Raw genomic sequence first — 26447 nt, 5'->3', positions numbered from 1 at the left:
GTTTTTACACCATTCCCATTGAGACAAGTACAATACTTTGTAGCAAATACATGATTTTAAAAAACAAAACCAAACAAAAACACCTCAGAGAGATGCCTCAGCCTCAGCTGCTGGCTGACCATGCACTTAGTCAGGTTGGAGCCTCAAAATACGTGTCCAAAAAAGGGAAAAAAAAAGGAAGGGGGGGGGAAGAATAGAGTCTGGAAATTAAGCAAACATTCCTAACACCAACTAGAGGATGTCTTGGTTAAAGTCCCTAAAATACAAAGAAATAACTGTCATACTTTCTTTACATACAGGTCTCCACTTTGCTGCGAAACAGAATTTTGGGCACATGGCCAGACTACTAACACATTTCAATACCATTCATGTCTGTTTTTCTCAGGAAACTCAAAATATTTGTTAATTCAACATATATAAAGATCATTTAACATGTGAAAATACAAGTACCAGAAAAATAAGCTGGCAGCAGCACTATTCCAAATTTTTGAACAAGTTTTATTCCCATACAATTCAGAGACATTTCTTGTTTTCAAATGTACACAGGGAACATGATTCTCTTCAATGCAAACAATAACTTACGTGCCTGTCTGGACTACATCGAGTGTAGTGTTGCTGCTGCTTGCTAGGGCGGTGGGGCGGGGGCCGGTGCCCCGGCCTTGGGAGGTGGGGTCCTTGGGTCAGGAAGGTGGCTTCCAGAGAAGGAGGGAAGAGTTCTTCCCAGCTAGCTACGCAGGCACAGCCCGGGGGAGGCCCAGGACCTTGGGAGATGAAGGGCCTTTCCTCTCACCCAGCCCCTCCCTGGTGCCACCTGCAGCACAGCCCCAGGTGTGACTTGGGTTTCTGGCATACACGACTCTGACTGTCCTTTCACCTTAGAGAAGGTGGCTTGAACCTGCCAAGCAACAGAAGGGCAACTGTCCCCAGAAAGCTGAGCCCCAGGAGATAGGTCAAAGGCTTTGCTTGTGCGCCCAGTGCATGAAGATTGTGGCACCAATGCTTCCTCTAGGAGACCCCCTCCCAAAGTAGTGTTCTCACAGGAGGATGGGCGGGGTTGCGGATGGAGAGGATTTCAGATTACAAATGCTGTGGGCTGTTTTCAAGTTTCAGGGCTGAGGCCTAGGGGGAGGTCTCCCTCCAGCCCCTGCTTTCCCCCACCCAACCCCCTGGAGCTGAAACACAAGGAGAGGGGAAGGCGCACTCTCCTGCATCCCCTGGCTACCCTAGCATACACACTCTGCTGCAACCACCTCCCAAAAGCTCGCTTCCTGTCTTAAGCTGGAAGACCAATGTGGCAGTGGGGTGTGGAGCACCCAAAACAGTACTGCACACTTCACTCAACCCCTCAACATGTCACATGATGGGAAGACTGACTTGATAGGAGGCTGATACCTGATGTGCAATGCAGCTGAGAACTTGGGGCAGATCCACATGCCACGCTCCCTACTGCGTGGGCCACCTCCCTCCCACAGATCCAGAACCAACCTTCTGCTCACACCCAGCGCTGCCCACCCCCTGAATGCTGCCTGCACTCCCGTGGACTCCAAAGCACACTGGCTGGGGGCTGGGGAGAGAGCTGCCGGGCACAAGTCTGCTCTGCTACGGGACATGGGGCCAGTCCTGTACACTGGCTGACCCCTTTGGCCAAGGTGAGTTCCTGCCAGCCACTCCCTCAGTTCTGAGTGCTGTGGGCTACAGTCCATTTAAAGCAGTGTCCCAACACGCACCCTGACTCTCCCTTGTGCGTCCCTCTGAGCACCCACTTGGTCCAAACGCAGACCTCCGACTGGAAGCTGAAGCCCAGCGCCTGCTGCTGCTGCTGCTAGTGGCAGTGCTAACTCAGAACCAAGAAGTGCCCTCTAGCCCGAGTTCGCCTGGAAGAGCAGAAAGGAGAAGCTAAAAGGTTAGCAAACAGAAACAAAGGAGCTCCCTGGAGCTTCCTGCTCACTGCAGTTCTGAAGAGGCAAGAGCCACCCAGCCTTGCCTGCACCCCTTCAAAGCCCTGGCTGGACACAGGCAAGTGTGAAGGGGCCCTGCGGCTGCCGAGGATGGCTGCCAGGGGGCGCTGCAGGGCCAGAAGCTATCTCTGCAGGGGAGAGGGCAAGAAGCACAGCTACTCCCCATTTGCAAATCTGTGCAGTCTCAGGGATGGGGCGGCATGGGGAGGCAGGAGCACTGGGGGCTTGTGAGTTCCTGGTGCAGAGCAGAGGCTGCAGGTGGCGGAGTGGGGGAGGGGGGTGTGCCAGCACAAAGGAGGTGGCAGTGTACAATGGGCAACTGGAGGGAGCCAAGCCACTCTGGTTAAGTTCACACCAGGGACAGTGGCTCCAGGCCACCCCCATGAAGGGCTGACTGGGAGGAGGTGAGCATGACCTAGAAAAAGGAACTCATTCCATGCAGCCACTTCAGTACTTGCCTGCGGGGGCTGCCGACCTGGGTCAAAACCAAAAACACACACACACACTGCCTCCTGGCCTATCCCGAGCTAAAGCACCTCCACCAGAAAAAACATTCCTCATCCAACATTTACATAAAGCATCCATGACCTTGGGTTTGCTTTTTGACTTGTGTTCCTGTCGGGGGGACAGGGGGGCGGGCGTAAAACTTGCAGGGGGAATGTAGTTTTTCCGAGCACCTTACTTTGCCATACAAGAACTAAAAACAGTACGTGTCCAGCTTATCCAGAGGAAGGTCAGTCAGCAGAGGGGGCGGCTGCAGATCATGCTGAGGCAGCTCTTAGCTTTGTCGGCCCCCAGTGGAGGTGACCCAGGGTGTCGGCCATACCACAGGCGCTGCTTAAAGTGCAAAGAGACCCGGAGGACTGGGTGGCACACAGGGCCCTCTACCCCGCACCCCGGGTACCTTAGTGTCAGGCTTCTCCACTGCTGAGGCCAAGGCTCAGCCACCAGGAGCGGGGGACAGCCATATCTGTAGCAGCCTTGGCAAGGGTGCTGTTTCTGGGGCAGAGGCGGGGCAGGAGAAGGGTTCTCCCGCAGGCCAGTGACCAGGAAGCTGAGGGGAAGGGGAAGGCCGTTTTTCAGGAAGAGCTGGGGAAGGCCGGGGAATGGTGGCGGCGTGATGTGGCAGGCAGGCATGGTGCTTTCCTTATGACTCTTGACAGCCTATGTGCCTGTGGCTCCTTGGGCCTGCCAGCCCTGGGGGCACGAAGGGTGTCCACCAGGAGGGTGGCAGACCACCAGAGCCCACCCACTTCCCACGAACAGCACTGCTGGCGCGGTACTCGACAGCCCCAGATGGAGATGACCCCACTTCAACACCAAGCACACTGGTAACCTGCACCCCAGTGCACCCCGGAGCCCTTGGCTGTCCCCTCCCTCACAGGTTACCCCGCACAAACACGCACGCAGGCACGCACACAAATACACACATGAAGTAGTGTTTCCACAGCGCTGTAGTGTGTTCAAAGGCAGACCAAATTCTAGGCTGGTCTGCGGGTCTCCCCAGCTCTGCCCACCAAGGACACAAACCATCCTCCTGGGGGAGAGAGGGGTATGGGGACAGAACGTAAGTGGGACCCCAACAGGCTCTCAGGCACCCGCCCTGGGCCTCTGTGTTCTGCCGTCACAAGAGAAGGGCCACGCGCCACCTGTGTGCCTCTCAGAGAGGCGGGAGGGGAGCCAAATCTTGAGGTCTGCACTTTTCTTCTGGCAGTTTCTTCCGTTTTCTTTTTAGAAATGATTAGATGGGTTTTTCCATTTTTCTTCCAGTGTTCGTCTGCTGCCAAGGGAATGCACCCTGAAGCCTGTGATGAGGGCGCGAGCGTGTGAGGGGAGGCTGCACCCTGGCTTGGTCCAGGCACGAAGCTGCCTCCCTGTGTCCTGACTGGCTGGGCAGAAGCCCTCAGCACCGTACCTTGGGGTGGCAGAGCCCTGACCTACACATTCCCAAGGAGGCTGCTAGATGGGCTGTACCCCCCAACTGGGAGTGGAGGTGTAGCCGGGGATGGTGGAAGAGACTGATGGGAAGCGTTCTCCTCAGGGGCTGCCGGGCCTGCCCTCGAGTGGCCTGCATCTCCGAGCTTCCTCCTTCCTCTGGCAAAGGCTGGGGATCTGTCTAAGCAGTGGGCGATGCCCCGAGGCCAGTGTGCGCGGGCGGTCCAGGGAGCAGTGAGCATGTGGAGGGCCACTGGGGCTGCTGCCTGACCAGTTCAGTCCTCAAAGGGGTCCATGTCAAAGGGCAGGGCCCTCGAGCCACGGCCTGTAGCCAGCCCCAGGTCTGGGTGCTGGGCTCAGGGCCCCTGACTGCCCAGCCTACGGTGGGTGGTTGGCTGGTGCTACCACTGAGGTCTTGAGAAGGTGACAGGGGGCAGAGCACACCCTCCGCACCCCTGCCCCGGTGGACCTGGTTGTGTTCAAGGCCAAGTGCCACCACTCTGAAGAGAGAAGACAGCCTCCTTTTGCCCCAGGCCTTGACTCACAGCGTGTGCTCGGCTTGGAGCTGGGACGGGAGCAGAGGCTGCATCGGGGACTGGGGGGTGGGCGGAGGGGACTGGGGGGGCGACGGCTGACTGGCGATAGGTGTGGAGGTGAGGAAGGGTACGGTGGAGGCAACCGCAGAGGGGGAGCTGGGTGTGGCCCCGGGAGGCTCGCTGATGGGCCGATTGTAGAAGAAGAACGGGCACTGCTGGATGAAGAGCTCGATGATTGTCTGATAGGTCCGTGTGGCCGTGAGCGCGTCCATGGTGCTGAAGTCAGGCCTCATCAGTGTGGGCCAGAAGCAGATGGAGAGGTTCTCACTGGTCATGAGATTCACCTTGTTGTTGTGGCTGACTCTGTAGGTGACAGCAGACTCATGGTCAGATGTTGCGGCTCTGTGCCCTGCCCTGTCTCACATGCGTGCTCATGGTCACTGCCACCCTGCCTGCCCACCCACAGCCTGAGGACAGAAAAGGCCCAAGCGCAGCTCTCTGGGCCTTGTCCTCTGCTCCAGGGCCCCACATGGTGAGGCCCCTCGGGGTGGCAACGGGGCCCTGGCTCATGAGAGCCCCCCACACCTCACTGAAGTCTTGAGGGTGATACACACTGCTTCAGGGACTCACGCCCAGACCACCAAAGTGGGTGACAATGCTCTGGCTGTGCAGGGACAGGGAGTTTGTGTCCCAAGACAGAGCTCCATAAAACATTACTTTGCCAAGATGAAAAACAGGTCTGCCTGGAAAACAGACATGCTCTGTGTGCACCGATTCCAGACACAGGCCGTCAGCGGGTCTTCTGACTGTCACTCCCACACTCCCCGGACCGGGGCTCACTCTTCGTCCATCCACCTGTCCCAGTGCGGTGCTCTGTCCCACACCGAGGCGGAAACAGGAACACTGGAGAGAGGACTTCAGTGTACTCCGGGACACTCGGACCTCTCTCAGACAGAGCTAGTGTGGGAACCTGAGCCCGATGTGCGCCCGAGGTGGACCCCCGTCACCAGACTGAGGATGGAGCCGTGCCCAGCCTCACTCTGCTGCTCGCTGGCCCCGTCTGGCAATTTCTGAGGGAGGGAAGACCAGGCCCTGCGGCATACCTGTTCAGGTGAGAGATGACATATTTGAAGACTTCGTGGTTTTCCTTTGGAAATTTCTTGAGTACCTCCTTGAGGGCATGCAACTTCTGCTCCCGGTCATTGATTTCTGGGGAAAGAGAAAACCAAAGACTTCTATGGCCACAGCTGGGGGTTTTTGGGGTTCAAAGCAGATGCTGGTCCTGGGCAGCCTTGAACACCAGTGGGCTCCATTGGGCCTTCTCTAAGTAAGGGGAGCCCAGGCCTTTTAAACAAGGCCAACCCCAGAGCCTGTACCCAAGGTGGTGCACCTGGCAGGAGCCCGGGCCCCGGGTCAGGCCTACCTCTGGGTCCCAGGCCCCTGCTCAAGGGGAACACTCCGTTCCCCTGTGAGCTTCCCACAAATGAGCTTCCTGGCCACCACCGGAGACTCAACGATCCAAAGAGATTCCACCATCCACCATAAAGAACACCATTCTCTGCTCATCCGGTTGCCCCTGGAGACAGGCATCTCAATGCAGAAAGCCTGCTTGCTTCCTGACCAGACGGGTGAGCGCTGCCACCCACCCACGCAACAGGCTGTTTAGGGAGGGAGTCTGTCACAGAACCAGGGCTCTGTCCTTTTCCTAGAGCTACAGGGACCCCTCACATAGTCCATTAAAGGGCCTGCATGCCCCCTTGCCCCACTGCTCACACTCTGCTCATCGTGGACCCCTAACGCACCAGGGCAGTGAAAACAAGTTCACCTGAATGAGATGCTTAACCCACGCCAGGCCCGCCTCAGTCAGCCCTCATAGGCCTGTGAGGCGGGGCTGTTATTGCCCCATTTCAAGGATGAGGAATCTGAGGCCCAGAGAGGTCGAGGAACCTGAGTGGGGACCACTGTGCTCCCTGAGGCCTGGGCTGCTCCTCCCCGAGTGGGTCTGGGCCATCTTGCCTGGGAGAGCCAGTGAGACAAAAGGGTCCAGAGCCCTTCTGGAGTCAGGTGGCCAAAACTGTGTGGCTTCTCTGAGTGCGTGTGGGAAGATATCCCTATGGCTGCTTTTTGGAACTGAGGGTTGCGTCTAGGACTCCAGGGCTTAGAAATCCCACAGCAGGGTCATCCCCTGAAGAATGGCAGCTACCCCACAAATGAGGGTTGTGGGGGTGGGCGTTTGGGGGTCCACTAAGAAATATGACGGTTTCTGGTTGGTGTGGGGGCACAGGCTCCTTTGTGATGGGAGAACGCGCTGGGCCCTCTCCCCATAAACAAGCCACGTACGAGTCTGCCTGAATGTGGGGGTTCGCGGACTCCCCAAACCCATGTATTCTTTAGGAAACCTGTGGCTTCCGAGGTAGTAACCTCTGTAGTAGGTGACGTGCCCAGAGGGTCGCAGAGGGGGAAGTGCTTGAGGGGCCCCACTCCAGCTAGATGGGAAGAACAGACAGAAGGGAAAGAGCCGGCCCTGAGGGTGGGGAGGTGCAGAGAGGGCTTGGCAGGAAGTTCAGAGCCCAAACCTGACACACGTGGTCCTAGGTACGAATCCTGTCTCCGACACCAAGTAGCTGTGTGACCTTGGGTAAGTGACACATCTCAGTGTCAGTCTCTTTGCCCGTAGAAGAAGCTGATGATAGTGCCCCCCTCATTCAGTGAAGACACCCCCAGATGTGAAGGGCTCAGACAATGAGCTCCTGGAGGCCAGTCTGACTTGCAGAAAACCAGTGAAAGGGGAGGCTGTGACGGGGGGTAGGGACAAGCTGTGGGGAGCTTTCGCTGGCAGGCCGGTGAGCACAAGACTTTCAGGCCAGAGAGTGCCTGGATAAACACATGTGTCTTGGTAACAGTTGCCTGTTAGAAAATGACTAAAACACGGAAACTAATTATGTGGGGCCATTATCACCTTCATTTCTTTAAACCCAAGATTTATTTTAAGGGTTCAACCTCAAGGACACACTTTCTGGCCTTGAGTTTCAAAACCCTTTCCTGTTAAGTTGCAAGAAAAACTTTACTTAAAGTGAGCTGCTCTAGGAGGATGAGTGAGCGTGCGGAAGGACACGAGAAGTGTGTGCGTGGCTCAGGGTCTTGCTCAACAAAATCATCATGCCCTTCCGGATGCGGGCCAGGCGGCACAGGCCTCCCCCGAATGCCTGCACGACACAAACACAGCTGTGTTTGTTTAATTAGGCGGTCGAATGGCAGCACCTTCACCTAAGACGCAGCCTCACCAACCCTCCTGGCTGGAGGCAGGAAGCGGGGCTGGCAAGGCCACCGTCTGCACGGGACGCCCGCTCCTTCCTATCCACGGAGCAACAAGGAGGGCTGCTTCCTCTGCTCCTCCTGGGCGGGGAGGAGGGAAGGGTGGGGGCTACTGAGCATGAGTCTGCTCTGATGGTGATTCACGCAGCACTCCCAGAGAGGCCAGACCCCTCCTGACACAGCGAGGTGCCTGCCAAGGACCTCAGTGGCCACCCCCTGGTGCTGTCTTCCTTCCTCCCACTGGCTGTCCACAAATACAGGAGTACAGGTGCCCATGAGTGCTGAGGAGCATCCAGGGTGCAGTGTGAGGAGGGAGGCCCTCAAGGACAGCAACAGGAAGCCTCCCAGTGCAAACCTGGCCCGGCATCTGCCACATGAAAATCAACAGCCATCCTGCCGATGCCCTTCTGACTGAACTTGTTCACTTCTCTCAAGCAAGCGAAGCCCGCCGGTGTCGAGGGGCCCCCTCCAGGCTCCAACTGGAAGCCTCTGCTTGGCAGTCCCAACACCAGTAAGAGCCTCAGGATATGCTGGGGTGTTGGCAGGCCTAGGCCCTGCCGCCCAGGCCAGCATGCCTGCTCTGGACCCCCTGCCTTCCACTGTGCTGCGGTGCCCTCCCCAGCATCAACAATCCTCTTTGGAGGGTCGGTAGTCACAGGGCTCAGGACCCCTCAGCTAACACACCATGCTTTTGAAATTGGTGTGTCACCTGGGTGGCAAGCCACTGCAGGAGAGGCCTTTTCATGCCACCTGTGCCCAGACAGAGTCTGGACAGAGACCACGCAATTTAGAACGATGGAGACCACCAGAACTCAGGAGGAAGAAGAGGGGACAGACAGAGGCCACCGGGGACCTTAGAGCCTAGCTTGCCACATTCCTCATGGTATAAAGATAAACCAGGATTCCAAGCAGTAAAAATACTGGTCCAAGTTCACAGAAATCGGTGCCAGGGACCCTGATCTCAAACACCGTACTTGCCCTGGCTGTGCCACTCTGCCACTTGGCACCCAGGCTGCCGACCAGGCTCTAGGCTTGGGCCTGCTGCTGCCCAACTCAGTGCTCAGAAGAACATCCCTGATGGCCTTTGACCACCTGGCACACCTGCACCACCTGAAGAGGACAACGCCCAGCTCAGGGACACACCCCGAGGTGAGGCATGCAGGCACGCCGTGTACAAGCCCCACCTCTGCTTCAGGTGGGAAAGGACTCTGGGGCCGAGACCTCACTCTGAAAGATCCCACATGTCCGTCTCCTGGAGGCCCAACCACACAGTAACCGCTCAGTGTCTCCCAGCCCACCAGACCGAGGCAGGGGCGAGCCCGTGCCAGGAGGTGAGAAGCACCCCCACACCCTTCAGCAGCTGTCTGGATAGACGAGAGGAAGCAGAATCCCAGGATGAGCAATGTCACAAGGCAGCATGTGAACAAGCACCCAGAGAGCAGCAAGGCTGGCCTGCCTGGTGACTGTGCCAGCCCGTCCTTTAGCATATGTGGCCCTGAGCGGTGTCATCTATAAATGGGATGGGAAGATGGTAAACTGGCATCATGAACCATTTTGGGTCACGCATCCCTCCGACAATCTGATGAAAGCTACTGGTCTTCTCTAGAGACTACAATGCACACATGGACCTTACATGAAGTTGTGGGGTGGGAATAACACCCTAGAGTCAAAGGTCCTTTGGCTCAGAACCTCTGCACTGAGAGCCAGCTTCAGGGCCCCTTCTGGCACAAAAGACATAGGACAGGGCTGTGGGGCACTGGGTGGACCTGGAGGGATTCCAGATGGGCGGTGGTGGGGTCATACCATGGGAGGGAAAGGAGAAGATGGGGAACAAGAACAACTGGAGGCTGAGGGGAGATATGAGAACGAGATGGAATGGGGAATTGAGAACTCTTTTCTGTGCCTCATGCCACCTCTTCCATGAAGCCCTCTACCTTATATCCACCTCACTGCATTTTCTGTATTTTCAGCTCAGCTTCCTTCACTCTGTCTGGCAGACAGCTTAAATGTAAATCCAGGGAGGGCTGGGGCAATGTCTCAGCACTGAAGCTCAAGCCTCAGCTTGCCACTCCCTACTGGCATGCCGTTACTCATATCTCCCTTTCTTTTTTTTTTGCAGTTGTCTCTCACACGCCCCCAACCAGGGACCTGGCCTGCAACCTAGGAATGTGTCCTGACTGGGAATCGAACTGGCAACCTTTCGGTTCACAGGCCGGTGCTCAATCCACTCAGCCACACTAGCCAGAGCGGTGTTATTCATTTCTGAATCTCTCACACATCACCTTGAATGTGGTAGAACAATAACTGCTGAGTAATCATACACACACACACAAAATCTCTATTTTGTGGGGCACATTTTCAGCACGCTCAATATTATGAAATTATGGAGCTAACAGAACAATTTGATAGTGAGCTTGGTATTTGTTGTGATAGGATCTGAAACCATTTGCAAGCCCTGAGCACACAGAGACAACAGGTCTTAGGTATTAAGCGGTAAGAGCTGGTCAAGTTGACGTTGCCATGGAAACCCAGCCAGGCTGGGAACAGCTACTTTGGGGCTTGAGAATCTTTGTTCCATGTCCCTGAACGCTAACTTGGGCACTGCCTGGTTGGTGTCCCGGGCTCAGTTAACCACTCCCTGCATACACAGCCCCACTATTCACTCAGCTTGCTTTGGCTGTGAGACGTGCCATGTCAGCGGGGTACACGGTACCCCCCCCCCACTAGGTTTAAGACACAGAGCTCCAGCTGACTGGCTAGCTTGGGGCACAGGAAACACAATAGGAACAGGAAGCAGAAAAATCTCCACCCTTTTCAGGCTGAGTAGCAGCAAGAAGCTCCATTCCTCAGCACTGGGAGTTACGGAAGCTGCTGTAGGAAGGGCAGCAGATTTCCTATCAATAAAACCTCCCTCTTCTGCCCCCACCCCCTCCAAAAACAAAAAGATGCTATGCCAGCAATTCCCCCAAAGAAACAATGGGATTCTGTTGGGTGCTGGGACTCTCTATGAGCCTCTAGATGGCGCCAGCTCAAGACAAATGCTGACAGGATTCCCCCAGTTCTCAGCACGCTGGGTACCAGCCCAAACCTCCCCTTCCCAACTTCCTCCCAGGGACAAGCCCAGATAGAGAGACAGCTGGCTCAGGTGGAGATTTCTGATGTGTTTCACATCTGGGCCAGCCTGGAGTCTGCTGGAGAAGGCTGGCTGGGAGGACCTCTATCAGGACGGCGGCATCAGAGAAGAAGCCAGCACCTGTCCCCACTCCCTAACTCACCTGGAGAAACCCTGACTCCTGCCCTGATAAGGCAGAAGGGAAAGAAGGTCAGGTGAGCCTACGTCAGTTGCAAAACTCTGTGCTTTTGCCCCATCCCTGCTGGGCTTGGACAGGATAAGAAGCTGTGAACGGTTTTAACCTGCCAAGACAGCGGATAAAATTTGAGGGCAGCACCAGGCTGTGGAGACACACACCACGGGGAGTGCGGACCATGGAAAGCAGCTGCAGCGGCCTGCAACTCGGCTACAGTCAGCTCCTGGCAGGGCACCCCCACAGCTCAGGGGTGGGCTTCTATCAGCCCCTCTATTCCCTGAAGCCATTAAGAGTCCCAGTGACCCAGGAAATAAAGCCCTGCCCCCAAATTTCTGTCCATACCATCAGCCTTGCGAGTAAACTATACTTGCTGACAACTCCGTCTTTTCCGTTGGGCAGTGACAAGACGAGACGAACGTCCTGGGGTCTGAGGAACATGGCTCCCTCTCCTCCTCCCCACCTCCTTGGTCACTCCCTTCTGCTGCAGAATGGCTGCTTCTGGGGGTTGTCATCTGCCAGAAGTGCAGGTTAAGAAGGCTGCTGCCTTTGGCTAAAAAAGGCAGAAAGTGCCACACACGTGGGAAGCTCCAAGAGGTCAGGCCCCTCTGCAGCATGGCACGGAGGCCAGGAGAGGCTGCCCACTGGACAGACAACTGTTGGGAGGGCGGGACAGCATGCAAAGGGGGTCCTTAAAACCAGAGATGCTACCTTGCTGCAGCCCCAAGTTACCATCTGGTTGAGGCCATTGGTGCTGTCCCGTTCCCCCCAAAGCCCCGGACTACATGTTGACTTCCTTGAATGAGAGGTGGGAGAAGAGGAGTGAGGAGAGGAGGGGAAAGGAAAGAACACCCACTTCCCAACAGGTCTGCTGTAGTCCCACCCCTGGCCTTTCCCTAACCTCATTCTGTGAACAGGAGCAGGGACAGCAACCCAGGAATCGAAGCCTCAGAGAGCATCACGCTATGCACAAGTGAAGGAGCAGGGATTCGACCAGCTTGGCACCCAAAACAGGCTCTTAATTCATGGAGTTTGGGGGACCCTCAGAGAAGCACCTCTGGTCTACAAAGGCAGGTGCCTCATTTTTGAGTCCCTTCAGTGTCATCTTGTTAGGTCCCTTCATTTATGTTTTTTAAATCTCAGCTCCAAGAGCCATAGTACACGCTCCCTGAGGGTAGGACCCATTCTTATAGGGCCGCAACCCCTCCCTTCTCCCTCAATTCACCCAACACGGCTGATTCAGGGTGCTGTCGGGGCGCCCAAGCCGGGCTGGGTTGCTGGTACTCACTGTGTGCCTCCACCAGGTCAATCTGCATGTTGTACGGGACCAGGGGGTCGGGCAGTTCCGAGAAGAAGCTTTTCATAGCACCAGCCACAGTGTTCACTGTGAAGTCTTTCTCTGCCAAGTCCAGGTTGTGGTCTGAAAGGAAGTCAGGAGAGTGAGGGCAGGCTGGTCTATGCTGAGCAGAAGCAAAAGGAAAACTCAGTGCCGGGGGGAGTCAGAGAAGCCTTGTGGACCCTGGGATGCTGCCCGGGGCTGGCCTGGAGCTGGGGCAGGGACTCGGGATTATCACAGACCAGAGAGAAGCATCCCCAGGTCCTGCTAAAGAAAGGTTCTCAGATTCGCAGACAGAGGCCAACAGCCAATGCCTCCTTCCAAGGTTGTCCTGTGAGTAGAAGAACCACACCTGCTCCTTCTGTGCCATCCAGGTCTCTCCCTTTCCTGACACCACTCCTGCCCCCACCCGCCCAGAGAAGAAAGGAGAGGGATTTCTTAAAAGGCTGTGGTGGGTCACAGATACATCACCAACAATCCTGATCGCTGCCCCTGCCCACGTCCTTCACGGGGTGGAACAGACTCGCCCCCCCCCCCCCACTCTGGCCCCTCCCAGCTTATGACACCACTGCCCTCTGTCTCTAATTCTCCCGTCAGACTTTCCTGTATTCCTGATTTGTAAGGCACCATCTACTGATAGCCCACAGATGTTCCTTCCCATTTAGCTGAGTTACAGATTCTTGTCCGCACAGTACAAGCTCGCACACCAGTGCACAGTTGTACCCTCATTTCGACCTCGTGCTTCCTACTCTGCAAAGTTCATCGAGTTTTGCTTCCCTCGTGTGTCACCTCCTCCCACTGCCGGCTGGCAGAGACCGACTGTGGTGCTGCAAAGTGCTATGGCCCCGGGGCTCCGGCAGGGTGCCTGTTCCCCGCTGTGCGCCGGTGGGCTGTTCTGTCGGACAGGCCCGCACGGGCTGCCCGGCTTCTGGGCCTGGCTCGGGCCCCGCAGGCCCCGCTCTGTGGTGAGTCAAATCCTACTTTGATCCTTAGCTTACCTTCCTCTCTGGCCGGGGACATCGGAGAACTCTGACTGCTCTGGCTCATTTGTTTCTGGCACCAGTGGGTGAGCCTCCATGTCCCCTAGTGCGCTCAGTTCTAACAGGTAGGGTTTGGCCTCTCAGGGCTGCCCTAGCTAAGGGGATACAAGTCACTGCCAAGAGCAAGTCTAACTCACAAGAGTTCAGCTCTGGAAGCCTGGGTCCCAAGGCTCAGCTAATCACAACACGTCCCCTTGCTCTCTCGTGCAGGGACTTCGTGAGGGCACTCCTGGGGCCTGGCAAAACAGAACTGTCCTCAACCCAACTGTTCTATGCTGCACGTGTAGTTACCCCTGCACGGACCAGTCCCAGGGATGCAAGGCCCTTCAGTGGTGAATGAGGCACGTGCCTCGGTGACCCAGAACTATGCCCATGGGTGGTGACAGGCTGACACAGGCTTGGCAGGGTGATGTTTCCATTCACTGACGGCGCCTGTTCCACTGTCCTCTGTGGCAGTGTGACCATGGAAGCCATGCTAACTGGGGCCAAATGCTTCCTCTTCCTCAGTCACCGAGCTAGCACCTGTGGCTGTGAGTGGCAGAAGCACCCCCAGAGCCACGCTACAGCTCCCCCGAGGGGCTCTACTGGCGGTTCAGCTGTCGCGGTCACCTGGACTGGTTCCAGCTTCTAATGCCCCTCGGCCTTACCTTGGTCAAACTGCCTCTGCAGACTCTCCATCTCTGACTTGTTCCCGCTGACCCGGTAGATGCCTTCGGTGCTCAGTCCTGAGAAGCAACAAGCAGGCGTGTCAGGAGCAGGTGGTGGGGGCAGAGAATGAGGAGGACCAGACTCCAATCATTAAATACTCTTATTTTTTAACAACATGATTTTAAAGACATCAAAGGATAGTATAACTTTTAAAATAGTTCTATTGTTAATCAGTTAGGTTTTCCCAAGTTCTCACTGTTAGAAATAACCCACAATTATGTGGGTTTTTTTTTTTTTGGATAGCTAGTAAGTTTAAGAGATTCTTAGCAGTGTGTACGTCTTACTTGGTGACTTTCCTATTCACAGTCTTGTTCATTTTCCTATAAGAGAGGTTCTTCTCATTTGGCACTTGAAAGAGATCTTAGAATATTAAACAACCTGTGTTAATGTTATAAACATTTACATTTTCCCTTTTTGTTGTCTTCTACTTTTATATATTTAATTTTTTGAAGTACACAATTCAAAAACTTTAGGTTTTCAAGACCAGTCATTTTCTTTATGATATCTTCCTTTGTTTTTATGTCTAGAACAAATGTTCCTATTCTTAGGTGAGAAGGTGAGATAGTTTCTACATCTTCCTTCTTGCTTTTTTATACCTTAAAAAAAACCACAACACATTTAACTCTGTAATTCTCTAGAATTCACTGGGTGCACCATGTTAGGGAAGGAAAAGCCAATACTAGAACTCAATTAAATAGTACAGCAGAATGTAAAGAAGCAAGTGACAGGCTGACGTTCTCCACCCATCACTCCCCATGCCTTGGCAGAGGAGTAAATTCTAAGCACGTCTCCCAACTCCATCGTCCCCTCACAGGGAAGGGAAGTCCATTGTTGCCCCCCCAGGTCACTGTCTAAAGGACAATTAAGTCACTGTGAAAACCATGATGGGATCTCATGGCCAAACCAACCCCTGCGCCTTCTGAAGACTGGTTTCGAGCAGCCCTGGCTGGCTGATGGCGCCCTGGGGAAGTGCCCCGGAGCCACCCCCGAAAACCAGAAGGCAGTAGAGAGAGGAGCAGACCCTGCAGTCAATTAGTAGGCTCCTGAGAGCCAAGTTCTCAACGTCAGTTATCACTGTAATTGCTGCCTCTGGAGAGGCACCCATCAGGCGAGATAAAAGCAGTCAGCCTGCCTGTTTTCTGGGCCCCAGATTAGTGGCAGGTGAACTTTGAAAAACACTGAAGCAAAAGTCATCAATTCCCTGACTTGAAAGCTGTTAATTGCGCACAGGCCTTTCACCCCAGAGAAAAGGGGGTTAATGGATGGGTCCAAGGACACCCTATCGTGCGAGGTCTAGCTTAGAGGAGCTGCCATCACTGTTCTTGGTGAGAGGAGTGCAGACACTTTCCAAACTGGAGGCACCCCGGCTCAGTGGTGACCCTTCCCACTGCCCTCCCCTTTGGAGTTCATGTCTCCTGAGTGGTCACTACATCGTGCACCGAGCAAGAAGGTGCTTTCCTGCATCCACCCACCACACGTTCCTTTATTATAGACAACGGGGCCATCGAACCCTTAGTCCCTGATGGTAGGAGCTATGAGATGAAAATACACACGAGAAAAGTGAGGTTCAGAAAGGCACAGTCCTTGGCTCAGACGGAACAGCAAGTAAGGGCTGAGGTGTCTAAGCCGGGGCTTTCCCGCCCTTTGTCCCACACGATCCTGGGAGTCGTTTGACACTGACCCCCAGGCGGAGGTCCAGACCAGTCCTTCCTCCCAGAAATACGACACTCCAGTGCGGCCCAGAAGCCCTCTGCACTCTGGGGAGCTGTACTCTGGGGAGCGACCGAGATGGAACACCCCCAAGGCCCATTGCTGCCTGGGCCTTGTGCGCCATCCCTAGTTAGTAATTTCACAAGGGTCTCTTTTCTCAGTGACTTCTCTAAACTGTCAGATGTATTTAAACTTCCTACCTATTTCACATCTCAAATGACATGTGTCACATGCTCACACATGAAGTCATCCCAATCTGGGCTAGCCCTGGGTGAGCATGTCAGCAGCTCAAGTCTTCACTCAGGGCTGAAAAAAGAACCATTTTCTAGATACTCCTCCCACGATGAGCAGCCCTCTGGAATACAAAGACGACTACGGCACAAGTAGCAGGAGCTTCCCAAGTCCCCAAAGAGGAAGCACTGGCCATAGCTCCGAGCCCCACTGTGGAGGGGCAGCCTCGGGCATCGCATCGTCTCTGGCAACCCTGACTCTCAGCTTTGATGGAGGAGTCCTCTGCATTGTTTCCTAACAGTCACCTGTCTGACATCACAGGGCAGAAAACAAAGTGCAAATTAGCTATCTGGAAATCACCAGAGGTGTGGGCCTGCTGAAACCTCACCAGACCCACGATCATAGAAAGGAAAGCATGTGAAAATGCAAGGCCAGCTCCTCGGCATCAATGAATCGTCTGCTCAGTATTTCCTGTCACGTGCACACTTGTTTCTTTTATGACATCCCATTTTCAAAAAGCAATCCCACCGCTGCCCTATATACCACCATGTGTAATTTAGGAAAGGTATTATTTGCTTGGCCAGTACAACTTCACAACTACTAATTAGACATCAATTAAATAAAAACAAAAAGTGTAGAGCAGACTGTGAATGGCACAAAGACTGTTAGTGAGACAGAGGGCTAGTGACACAGGTGAGGACACGGTAAGAACTGGGATGCCCGATGGCACGGGCAGCTGGCTCAAAACAGAGCAGGGAAGGGCTGGGGTCCTGTAGGCAGGGAGGCTGGATTCCAAGGGAAGTGTGTCCTGTGACCCACGGGCTAACACAGAAACACTCCAGGGGTGAGGGGCTCATGCCTGTCAGCAGAAAGCAGAGTCCTCACTGACAGTAACCCCCAACTATAATGTCTACTCCATGGCCACAGCCCAGCTGGGAAAGTGCAACCTTAAACTCTGAGGCATCTCTGTATACCCCAGAAACCACCAAAGACCCACTAAACAAGCAGAGTTTCAGTGATAGGCCCTCTCCCACCCATCCTTTTTCTAAAAATAAGAACAACAACAACAACAACAACAAAACAACCTACTGGTTTTATGTTTAAGTTAATCTTTGGGAACAGCACAATAGAAAGTTGGGGATGGCCAAGGTCACTATCTTCAACTATCTAAACTGCCACATAGAACAGTCTTGTTCCAATGGCTCAAGAGAACAGAGCTCCAACTGAGAATGGAAAGTACAAGAAGGCAAATACTCTCAATATGTAAAATAATTGTGCACAGCTACAGCTGTCACTCCTTGGAACAGGCCAGAGCTTTTGAACTCCCCCTTCACTGGATGGCCATCTGTCTAGAATGCTATTCGAAATGATTACTACCTGGTCTGGGAAGATAGTTAATAACAACAATAAACCATTTACTGAATGCTTACTATGCGTCAGGCACATAATACTAAGTGCTTACCATACATTTTATATTAACTCTCACAACAGCCCCAGAGAGGCTACTACTAATCCCATTTTAGAGCCGGGATGCAGAGGCTAAGGGGTAACTAACACGCACACGGTTAGAGAGCAAGTGGGCTGAGATCTGAAGCCCATCCAATCCCACTGCCTGTGTTCATTTACTTTTATGTTTGAAATATTGGTTCTCAAAATCACACACGTGTCCAAATCACCTGGAGGTCTTGCTATAATACAGGTTGCAGGGATCTACCTGCAGAGTTTCTGATTCTCTCTAGAGTGGGCCCGAGAATCTGCATTTCACACATTCCAGGTGATGCTGATGCAGGCGGTCAGGGAGCTTTACGTCGAGAACTGCCACTTAGAAGATGCCCCGGCACTCTAAGGCAGGGGTGTCAAACTCATTTTCACCAGGGGCCACATCAGCCTCAAGGTTGCCTCAAAGCGCCGAATGTAATTCAACTCCCTAAATGTTAAGGGGTAGTTAAATTTATACAGTCCTAAAATTATTTCGGCCTTTTGAAGGCAACTGAGAGGCTGATGTGGCCCCTGGTGAAAATGACTTTGATACCCTGTCCCAAGGTCTCTTTTGACTCTTGAATTCTATCATTCAATTCTTTCAATGAAATCGGGGGCGGGGGAGGCACGATACACAAGGGAAAAAAACCAAACCCAGATATTTTAGGAACAAAGCATTTCCAAAGAGCATTAAAATTGCTTTTTCTATGTAAGCAAGCTCCTATGCATTATTGAAACTTTTTACCTAGGCCAGGTAGGACTTTCATAAAAATGTTAAAAAGCAGTAAAGAGAAAAGCAAAGAGACCTTACTGTTTCTTTCAATATTTACTAAGCACCCACATGGTAGATGAGTTCCTTTCCACAGCCGTTCGGTGTGGTCCCCCTCAGAAGTGTTCTGGTGACATAAGATGGCCCCTAATGCCAGGCATGAGGTGTTCCCCGGGCTAGGAATGGGCATATTTTACCCCGAGTTTCCCGTTGGAGCGAATGCTGCCGACCCTGGCCCCTGAGAGATGCCTGTGGCACTGACTTGGCAGAGTAGGGGCATTAGGAAAATGAATGGGTGACCAGCAGGAGTTTGGAACCCAAGGGGAAGAACCGCCTCCTTCCCTGGAATGTGTCTGGTTTTCTGAAATGTCCAAACACGCCTTTATTCCTGGATCTCAAACACCGCGGCTCAGCACCAGAGCTCTTGCCAGAAGCCTTTCCACAGTCAGTCGGGGCCAGGCGGTGCCTCCGCTGGGTCCCACCAGGACTCCGTCCTCCTCAGTTTCCTTTCCAATACAAATCGATACTTCCTCCAAGACAAACTCTGGCCTGCTTATTTGTTTTTACTTTCTATAGTAGATATAAAAATTCAGCACTTTAATCTTTTAAAGAAACTTAATTGGGTACTACCAGTGCTAAAGTGCACCACACCAGATAGGTCCGAACTACTAACCAACTTTTGTCGAAAGCAGTGCGTCTAATAAACCGTGCCCTTGCATGCCTCAGAGAGGTTATGGCTCAGGCAAGCCAGTTTTCAAGGCCAGAGGGGTGGTGAGAAGCCAGGGAGAGAAGGAAACTCCCTCGAGCATAAAAAAATCCAAACTGTCTTGGCAAGGACTGACCTCCGGGGAACCCTACAGTAAAAGCCCTCCTTTTGGGTCAAATGCCACCTGTACACCTACAGTCTATTGCTTCTGAGGATCACAGAGCAGCACCCCAGCCTCAATGGAAGACGGAAGGACAAGGGGGCAGTATAGCATTTAGGTCAAAAGCAGAAGCCATTTGCTGGCTGAAAGACAGCGGGCAACTGTGCCTGTACGCCCTTCCCTGCACAACAGAGAGAACAGTCCCTACCTCACACTCTGCTAGTGTGCGTTTACGAGACCTCACCCACAGGGCCGAGGAAGCAGATATTATCCTAATGACCTAAGTGGAAAGCCAGCTGGCAAATGGAGGAGCTTTGGTGTCAGGGAGCCATGGGTTCGAATCATCTGACTAGACAACGGATTAACACCCACCGTCTTTGACTGCTGCGAGGAACAAATGAGACAACCCAGGCACGGTCCACAGCAGAACACCTGCCACTCCTTTTCTTTTCTCTGTACTCTCAACAAGCCTCAGCAGCAGCGCCTGCCTATAAACATGGCCTATCCTAAGGGCTCAGCCAAAACAAGCCAGTCCACAGAAAAACATTTAAAAACGTGCAAAGTGACCTCAATTCTGATCTTGGCTCTGTCTTATAGTTCGCTGGCTGTGTGACTAGGGACAAATCAGTCCACCTCTCAGAGCCCGGTGCCCTTATCAAACATCAGGTTGTTTATTAATGACTTTGCTGAGATGTGCATGCTAAGATGACACATAGGAAAGGAAGTCACATAACTGGCTGGAACACTGAAATAATAATAATGTGAATGATAATTAAAAAGCCAGGCACTCAGGCACTTTCCTAAGCTCTTCACTAGAATTATCATAGTGAATCCTTGAGGTAAATATTGTTTCTCTTCCCCTTTTACAGACAGCAAATGGAGGCTCAGAGAGGCTAAGCCGCTTGCCCAAGGCCACGGAGCTGAGTAAGTGGTGGGGGCAGGATCTGCACTGGCTCACTCAAGTCTGTTTCTGTGTCTGTGCATTTCAACACTACGCTACCAACTCCAATGTTAGTTCCCCGTTCCCTTCTCCCTTAAATGCTGTATGTGGGGGCCCTGGCTGGTATGGCTCAGTGGATTGAGTGGCCTGTGAACCAAACCAAACCAAAGGGTCTCTGGTTTGATTCCTAGTCAGGGCACATGCCTGGGTTGCAGGCTACGTCTTTGGTCGGGGATGCGTGACAGGCAACCACATATTGATGTTTCTCTCCCTCTTTCTCCCTCCCTTCCTTGCTCTAAAATAAATAAATAAAATCTTTAAAAATAAATAAATAAGTACTGTATGTAGGGGACATCCACAAATGCCAGATTCATTATGGATTATAAGGATTTCCATTCCTCCACTGTTTAGTCATATGCATTCATGTCTTCATTCACACACACTCAATGTTCTCATCTGTCAATTGGAGGATTGAATAGGAAGAGCTGGAGGAAAAATGCAGTCTCCTCTCCATATAGAAAGGAGCCAATGGAAAGTGTCCTGCCTTTATTCCCTATGATAAAGTTCTACTATTGATAACATTACAGAGCCCCCACCAGATCTCCCTGTCGCCTTCCTGTTCTGGATGTGCTCGGAATGATTTTCTGGCTCTTCTATTACTTGAACACTAGGGTCACTCTGGCCCCTCCAGTGCTCCTTTGTTAGCTGCCTTCCCTCAGTAATGCCCTCGTCAATCAAGATCTGTTTCTGGCAATGCCAGACCTCCTTTCTCCCCATGACAGAATTCCACTAACGCTCTATTATGATTGCTTGACCGGGTGTTAGCCCCACAACTAGGCACTGTGGCTTTATAAATTCCCAACACCATTGTGCAGACACACAGCCATGTCATAAATCTCTAGGCTGAGGGTGAAGGGAGAGAGATCTGGAGGGGAAGAGATGAAAATATCACACCAGGTCTGGGGCATCATATGGCTCTAGCATCTGGCTGATCCTTTATAAGCTACCCATGCAGTTACTGTCATTAACTGTGAAAGAGGGCTTCTGAACCCTGCTGAGCCAAACAAGGGGCTCTGTTTTTTCCTGACTTTCAAGAAAACGCACACTCCAATAGATATGTTTAAGAAACCACAATGATGACAAAATGAACTTCACACCAGCTAAGAGATGGTGTTGCCCATTCTGGGCATCCCGGGATGGAGGGCAGAGAAGAGTGTGACCTATAACCAAGGTCAGCAGACTGCACTCTGCAGCACATCCACAAATGTTCAAAGCCACGAGCAGCTGGGGGCCCCCCTGACAAGAGTGCCAGTGTCCTTTGGGCTCTGAGTGTGACTTCGCCAGTGCAAGCCCAGGGATGGCAGCATAACTCTGAGGACCAGCTGGTGTCACTACGTTGAGGAGTCTCATTGGCTAAACAAAGAACGACCGACAAAGAAACAGTCCCAGCTAGCACACAGGTATAGCCTGTCCACCATCACTATCACCTCCACACATACCATGCTAACTTCCCTTCCACAGTAGGCCCCCAAATACAAAAGCTCCCTGAGGCCAGAGGCGGACACCCCCCCCCCCCCCGCCACATTAATGAGGGCAGAGTTTAACGTATTTCAGGTTTCGGGTAGCCAACAAACCATAAAAAGAACAACCATGTCGCCAACGACAGCCCAATGCCCTTCCTTTTCTGGCCTCTCTTTCCTCACAAAGAAAGATCACTATGTATAGGCTAGAAGCCTATAATCCTCTGGCAGAAAAGGTGATCGTGGTCTGCCCTGGCCTGTAATTCTTCCTTTCTACATCTAGGACAAAATACACACTTCTCCACATGTGGCCTGCATCATGGCCCAGCCTGTGCCCTCCCCCTGCTCACTTCACTCCGGTCACGTGGCCTTTCAGGGACTCAAAGCACTGACCCCTTCCTGCCTCAGAGCCTTCCTACATGTTTTCCCTTCCACTTTACCCCCATTTTTGGCTGGCTAAATACTGCTCCCTTAGGGAAGTCTCCCCTGAGCGCCTGACCTAAATGAAGCCTATTGTAACAAGAACTGCATATATCTATGCAGTGCTTACATCGTTTGTAGGCACAGCAATATGCATTCTGCCTATGTTTTCTCAGCAAACTCTCATGACAACCCAATGCATGGTGTACCACCACTACATTATTCCCATTTGAAAAACATTTTATGTATTTTTAAAGAGAAGGTAAGGGAGGGAGAAAGAGAGAAACATTAATGTGAGAGAGAAACATCGGTCAGTTGCCTGTCATATGTGCCTTGACCAGGCACCAAACTCAAAACCTAGGCATGTGCCCTGATCGGGGATTGAACCAGCAACCTTTAGCTTTGCAGGATGACACCCGACCAACAGAGCCATACCGCTGCGGGCAATTATTCCCCATTTACAATGGAAGAAATGGAGCCACATGGCAAGCCAACCACAGGGCTGATACCTGAACCCAGGTGGCCTGACTCCAGAGACTACATTTCATCACCACAATCCACCTCCTCCACACTTGTCGTGCACAGCACTGGGCAAAATTTGAAAGTGACTGCCTGGCTGTATGATTATCTACCAAATGCTGGTCTGCCAGCAGCCCCCTGAGAGCCAGCAGTGTTTTCCAACTACCCTCCTATGCACCTCTACTTGGCATAGTAACTCTCATACCTGGAGAAGCCCTTCTTCAGTAACTATCCCCACAAAGAAGGGCAAGTGGGAAAGAGAAAGCCTTCGGCCTGGCCGGCACAGGGAAGGGTTCATCAAGTGTACCCACCTCCTTTTAGGGACTAGTGAAGGGTCTGCTTTCGCCACCTCAGCTACTCACTAGTGAAGTCATAGGGGCTTCATAATTCACTCTCTCACCAGGGTCAAGCATCTGCTCTTCTATGTGAATTCTCCTGATCAGGTTGCTCACTTTTATTTTGAAAAACTGTAAAATTATTTTTAATCTTTACTGATTGATTGACTTGAGAGAGAGAAACACTGATTTGCTGTTCCACTTTCCTATGCACTCACTGGTTAATTCTTGTGTGTGCCCTGACAGGGACTGAACTCACAACCTTGGTGTATCGGGATGATGCTCTAACCAACTGAGCTACCCAGCCAGGGCTGGGTCGTTCACTTTTATAGGGCAGGGCTATGGCTTGACTTTGGCAGAGATAAGAGGGCTGTACCCCTCCCCAGAAGCTCGGCGTACACGCACGCACAGGTGTGCGTGCACACACACACGAGAGGAAGGACAGAACAGGACCAAGGAGCTCCCCCAGGTAATAACTGGAGGGCATAGTCAGGCCAACCCCATGAGGACCAGACAAGAGCCGGCAGCCACCTGTGGGTACTACTATCCCCTGGGCCACTCTTCCCGGAGAGCCTGCCTTCAGGCCTGTGGGGCAGCACAGTGTCCTGTGCATTCAGCTGGCCACGGACAAGTGGCCTGCCTCACTGCGCTCGCTGCTGCAGAGAGGGAGAGTGCAAGCAGCATGGCCAGGCCAGGAGGGCCTGTCGGAACTGTCTTGGGGTTTGGGCTTCCACCCAGACTATTTCTGTCTTGGCTGGAAGGGCAGGATTACTCTGTGGAACAAGCTTTCCGTCTCTTTGGCTGCTGGGCTCTCCAGGCAGCCTGCCAGGCCATGCTGTTCCGATCAGGGCACTGGGTCCTGAGGAAATCTGCTAGCAGTGCCGAGTCACAAGCTTCGTGAACTCTGCTTATCTGCAAGAGGCAAAAGCGGAGCTGCCCGCCCACTCTGGTGCTACAGGGGCATTTCTGAAAGGCAAGTGATTTGTGTTTACTAGATGAGCAAGCACAGAATGAGAGGGTGGTGAGAAATGGGCACATGGGAGGTAGTCAAAAGCAGAAAAGAAAGCTTTGTTTTAAAACTATTTGGACAGTGGGAAAGCAACTCGCTAACAAACCTGGAATTATAGGGGAGGGAGAGATTAAATAACATATAGCCCCCATAAAAACCACAGCGTATGAAACTACACACCTCATATTTTAGCACTTTGTCATCAATTCAAAGCAGTATAAATACGGCAATTACTCACATTAAGCCTGTCGGTGTATTCAAGCTGTAACTACATCCATTAAACTGTTACGGTGATAGATGGGAGTATCTATTCTGAAATTCGCTGCCTTCTCTGAACGACAGAATTACGGAAATCGAGGCAGACTGCAGGGATATAACCGACTGGACTGAACAGCGCCAGCCCCACCAAACCTCCTCCACGACAGCCTAGAAAGTGCCTGCGATGAATGTGGATGAAAACGTGAAGGCTTTTATTAAGGACAGCTCCTCTCCAAGTGGGAAGAAACTTGGTAAACTTTTTTTTTCTTTTTCTTTTTTAGTATGTGAGTTCTTGACCTCGTGCAGGAAAGATTTCACAACACGAGTCCAAGTGACTGTAAGAACATGTTTATTAAGCTGGGGACAGTGAAACAAGGAAGGACTTACGGTAGAAGCAGCAACAGGAGAGAGCCTAGGTGGGGCTGCTCACAGGGAAGTAAAAGTCACAGTGACTGAAGTGAGCCAAGGTGGGGCTGCTGTTGGCTCACCATAAAGAGCAAATGGGGCCTTGGAGACAGTTTCAGGGGGTTAGCCCGGGAGGAGATGCCACTGCTCACTGCTCCCCTGGCTGCACATCTCACAGGGACCCCCAGAGCTGTGAGAGAAGAGTAAAGATGCATGTCTGAGATGAGGAAAGGCATGGGCGTTCCCCCCCAGAGGGAAAAACACCTGGGCAAACTTCTGAATCCAGCTGAGTCTGATGCTGTAAGGCTCACGGCTTCACAGAAGGGCTGGAATGCGGGCCCTTTCCATTCTCATAGGCTGTGCGTGGCCTCTGCCCAGAGAACTACAGGCTTTGTTTCCCTCTTATAAAAAGGATTTAGGGCTACTTTGAGAGTGATACTGTCCTCCAAATCACAGAGATGAGCTAGCGAAACGTGTAAGGTGTTCTGGGAAGTACAAGGCTCTCCCCATGTGCTGGCCTGGGGCCGGGCTCCTCCTGCCACTCCTTCCCAGCCTCAGCGGACTCAGCCTCCTCAGCCCTAGGTGCCCTCCGAGGGGCAAAGGAAGGTCTTAGGTTTAGGAACCCTGTGGGGAGCACAGGGCAGTATGGTATAGTAGAAAATACATACTTGGTCTTTGTCCCCAGTTCTTGGAGCAGAGCTCCTAAAACTCCTGGAATTTCCTGAGTGATAGAAGTATCTTCTGTTATTCACAGAAGTCCCTCCCAACCACACCTGAGTTTATGATAATGAGGTGACTACTGGGGGGCCCCTAGCTGGCTTCAGAATATGGGCCAATCACCAGAAAGACCAAGTTCTTGATTAAAGGGCTAGAACTTTCAGTCCCACACAACCTCCAAGGAGGAAAGAGGAGCTTGGAAATGGAGTTCAATCACCAATGACGAATAATTTAATCAATTATGCCTGCATCATGGAACCTCTATAAAGACGATGAACAACAAGGTTTGGAGAGCTTCCAGGGTGGTGAACACACCAAGGTGCTGGGAGGGTGATGTGCCCAGAGAGGGCACGACTCTCCATATCCCTTACTCTGTCCTACACGCCTCTTCTGTTCGTGTGTTCTGGAGGTGTGTCCTTTATGATAAGCCGTAATAGTCGGTATAGCATTTTCCCAAGTTCTGTGAGTAATTCAAGCAAGTTACTGAACCTGGTGGAAGGTGTAGGAACCCCCAACTTTGTGGCCAAATCAGACAGAAGTATGAATAACCTGGGGACCCAATACTTCTAGCTGGCATCTAGCTGCTAGCCCCTGCAGAGTCAGAGGCTAGCTCTGGGTAGTGTCAGAGCCCAGTTGTAGGGCAACTACCTGGTGTCAGAGCAGAAGTGATACTGGAAAAGACCTTGCAGATACTTGGTATCAGAAGGAAAAACCAAACCCTCTCGTGCAGTTGGAGAAAAAATATTTGGTGTAGGGAGCAGAGTCCAATGTTAGCTGGCCTGACTCCACACTCTGTGAGTAGCCAGGGCCCACCTGATCTGTCTTCTTTGGGTTTTAAACCACCTCAGTGACGGCAGGCACAATGGCCAAGACGGCACTGACTCTGGATCAGAGTGCCAGTTCTGATCTTCACCTTTCTTAACCCCACTACCTTCATCAGAAGTTGGAATTACACCTGTCTCAGAGCACTGCTCTTCAGATGAAATGAGACTCATGGAAGCACTGAGCACTGGGCCTGGCAGTGTGAGCTCCCAACTGGCACTTGGCACATGTTATCTTCCTTAATATGCACAGCGACCCTGCAAAGGAGCTATTTTCATTTTCGTTTTATAGTCAAAGAAACTGAGACTCGGAGA

The 26447-nt window shown here is 52.5% G+C and overlaps 1 protein-coding gene across 1 annotated transcript in view; it reads right to left on the bottom strand.

The window, feature by feature from the left end:
• Window positions 1-477: 477 nt before the first annotated feature.
• Window positions 478-26447, bottom strand: part of ARHGAP35 (Rho GTPase activating protein 35) — a 117181-nt gene continuing 91211 nt past the window's right edge. The window contains exons 4-7 of the mRNA XM_028529939.2: window positions 14073-14150; window positions 12338-12469; window positions 5533-5638; window positions 478-4792 (exon numbers count right to left, since the gene is read on the bottom strand). Coding sequence (XP_028385740.1) covers window positions 4435-4792; window positions 5533-5638; window positions 12338-12469; window positions 14073-14150 — 674 coding nt within the window. The 3' untranslated portion in view covers window positions 478-4434. The remainder of the gene's footprint in view (window positions 4793-5532; window positions 5639-12337; window positions 12470-14072; window positions 14151-26447) is intronic.

Source organism: Phyllostomus discolor, chromosome 12 (assembly GCF_004126475.2).
Source record: "Phyllostomus discolor isolate MPI-MPIP mPhyDis1 chromosome 12, mPhyDis1.pri.v3, whole genome shotgun sequence".
Classification (NCBI taxonomy): domain Eukaryota; kingdom Metazoa; phylum Chordata; class Mammalia; order Chiroptera; family Phyllostomidae; genus Phyllostomus; species Phyllostomus discolor.
This window is presented reverse-complemented; position numbering and strand designations above follow the sequence as displayed.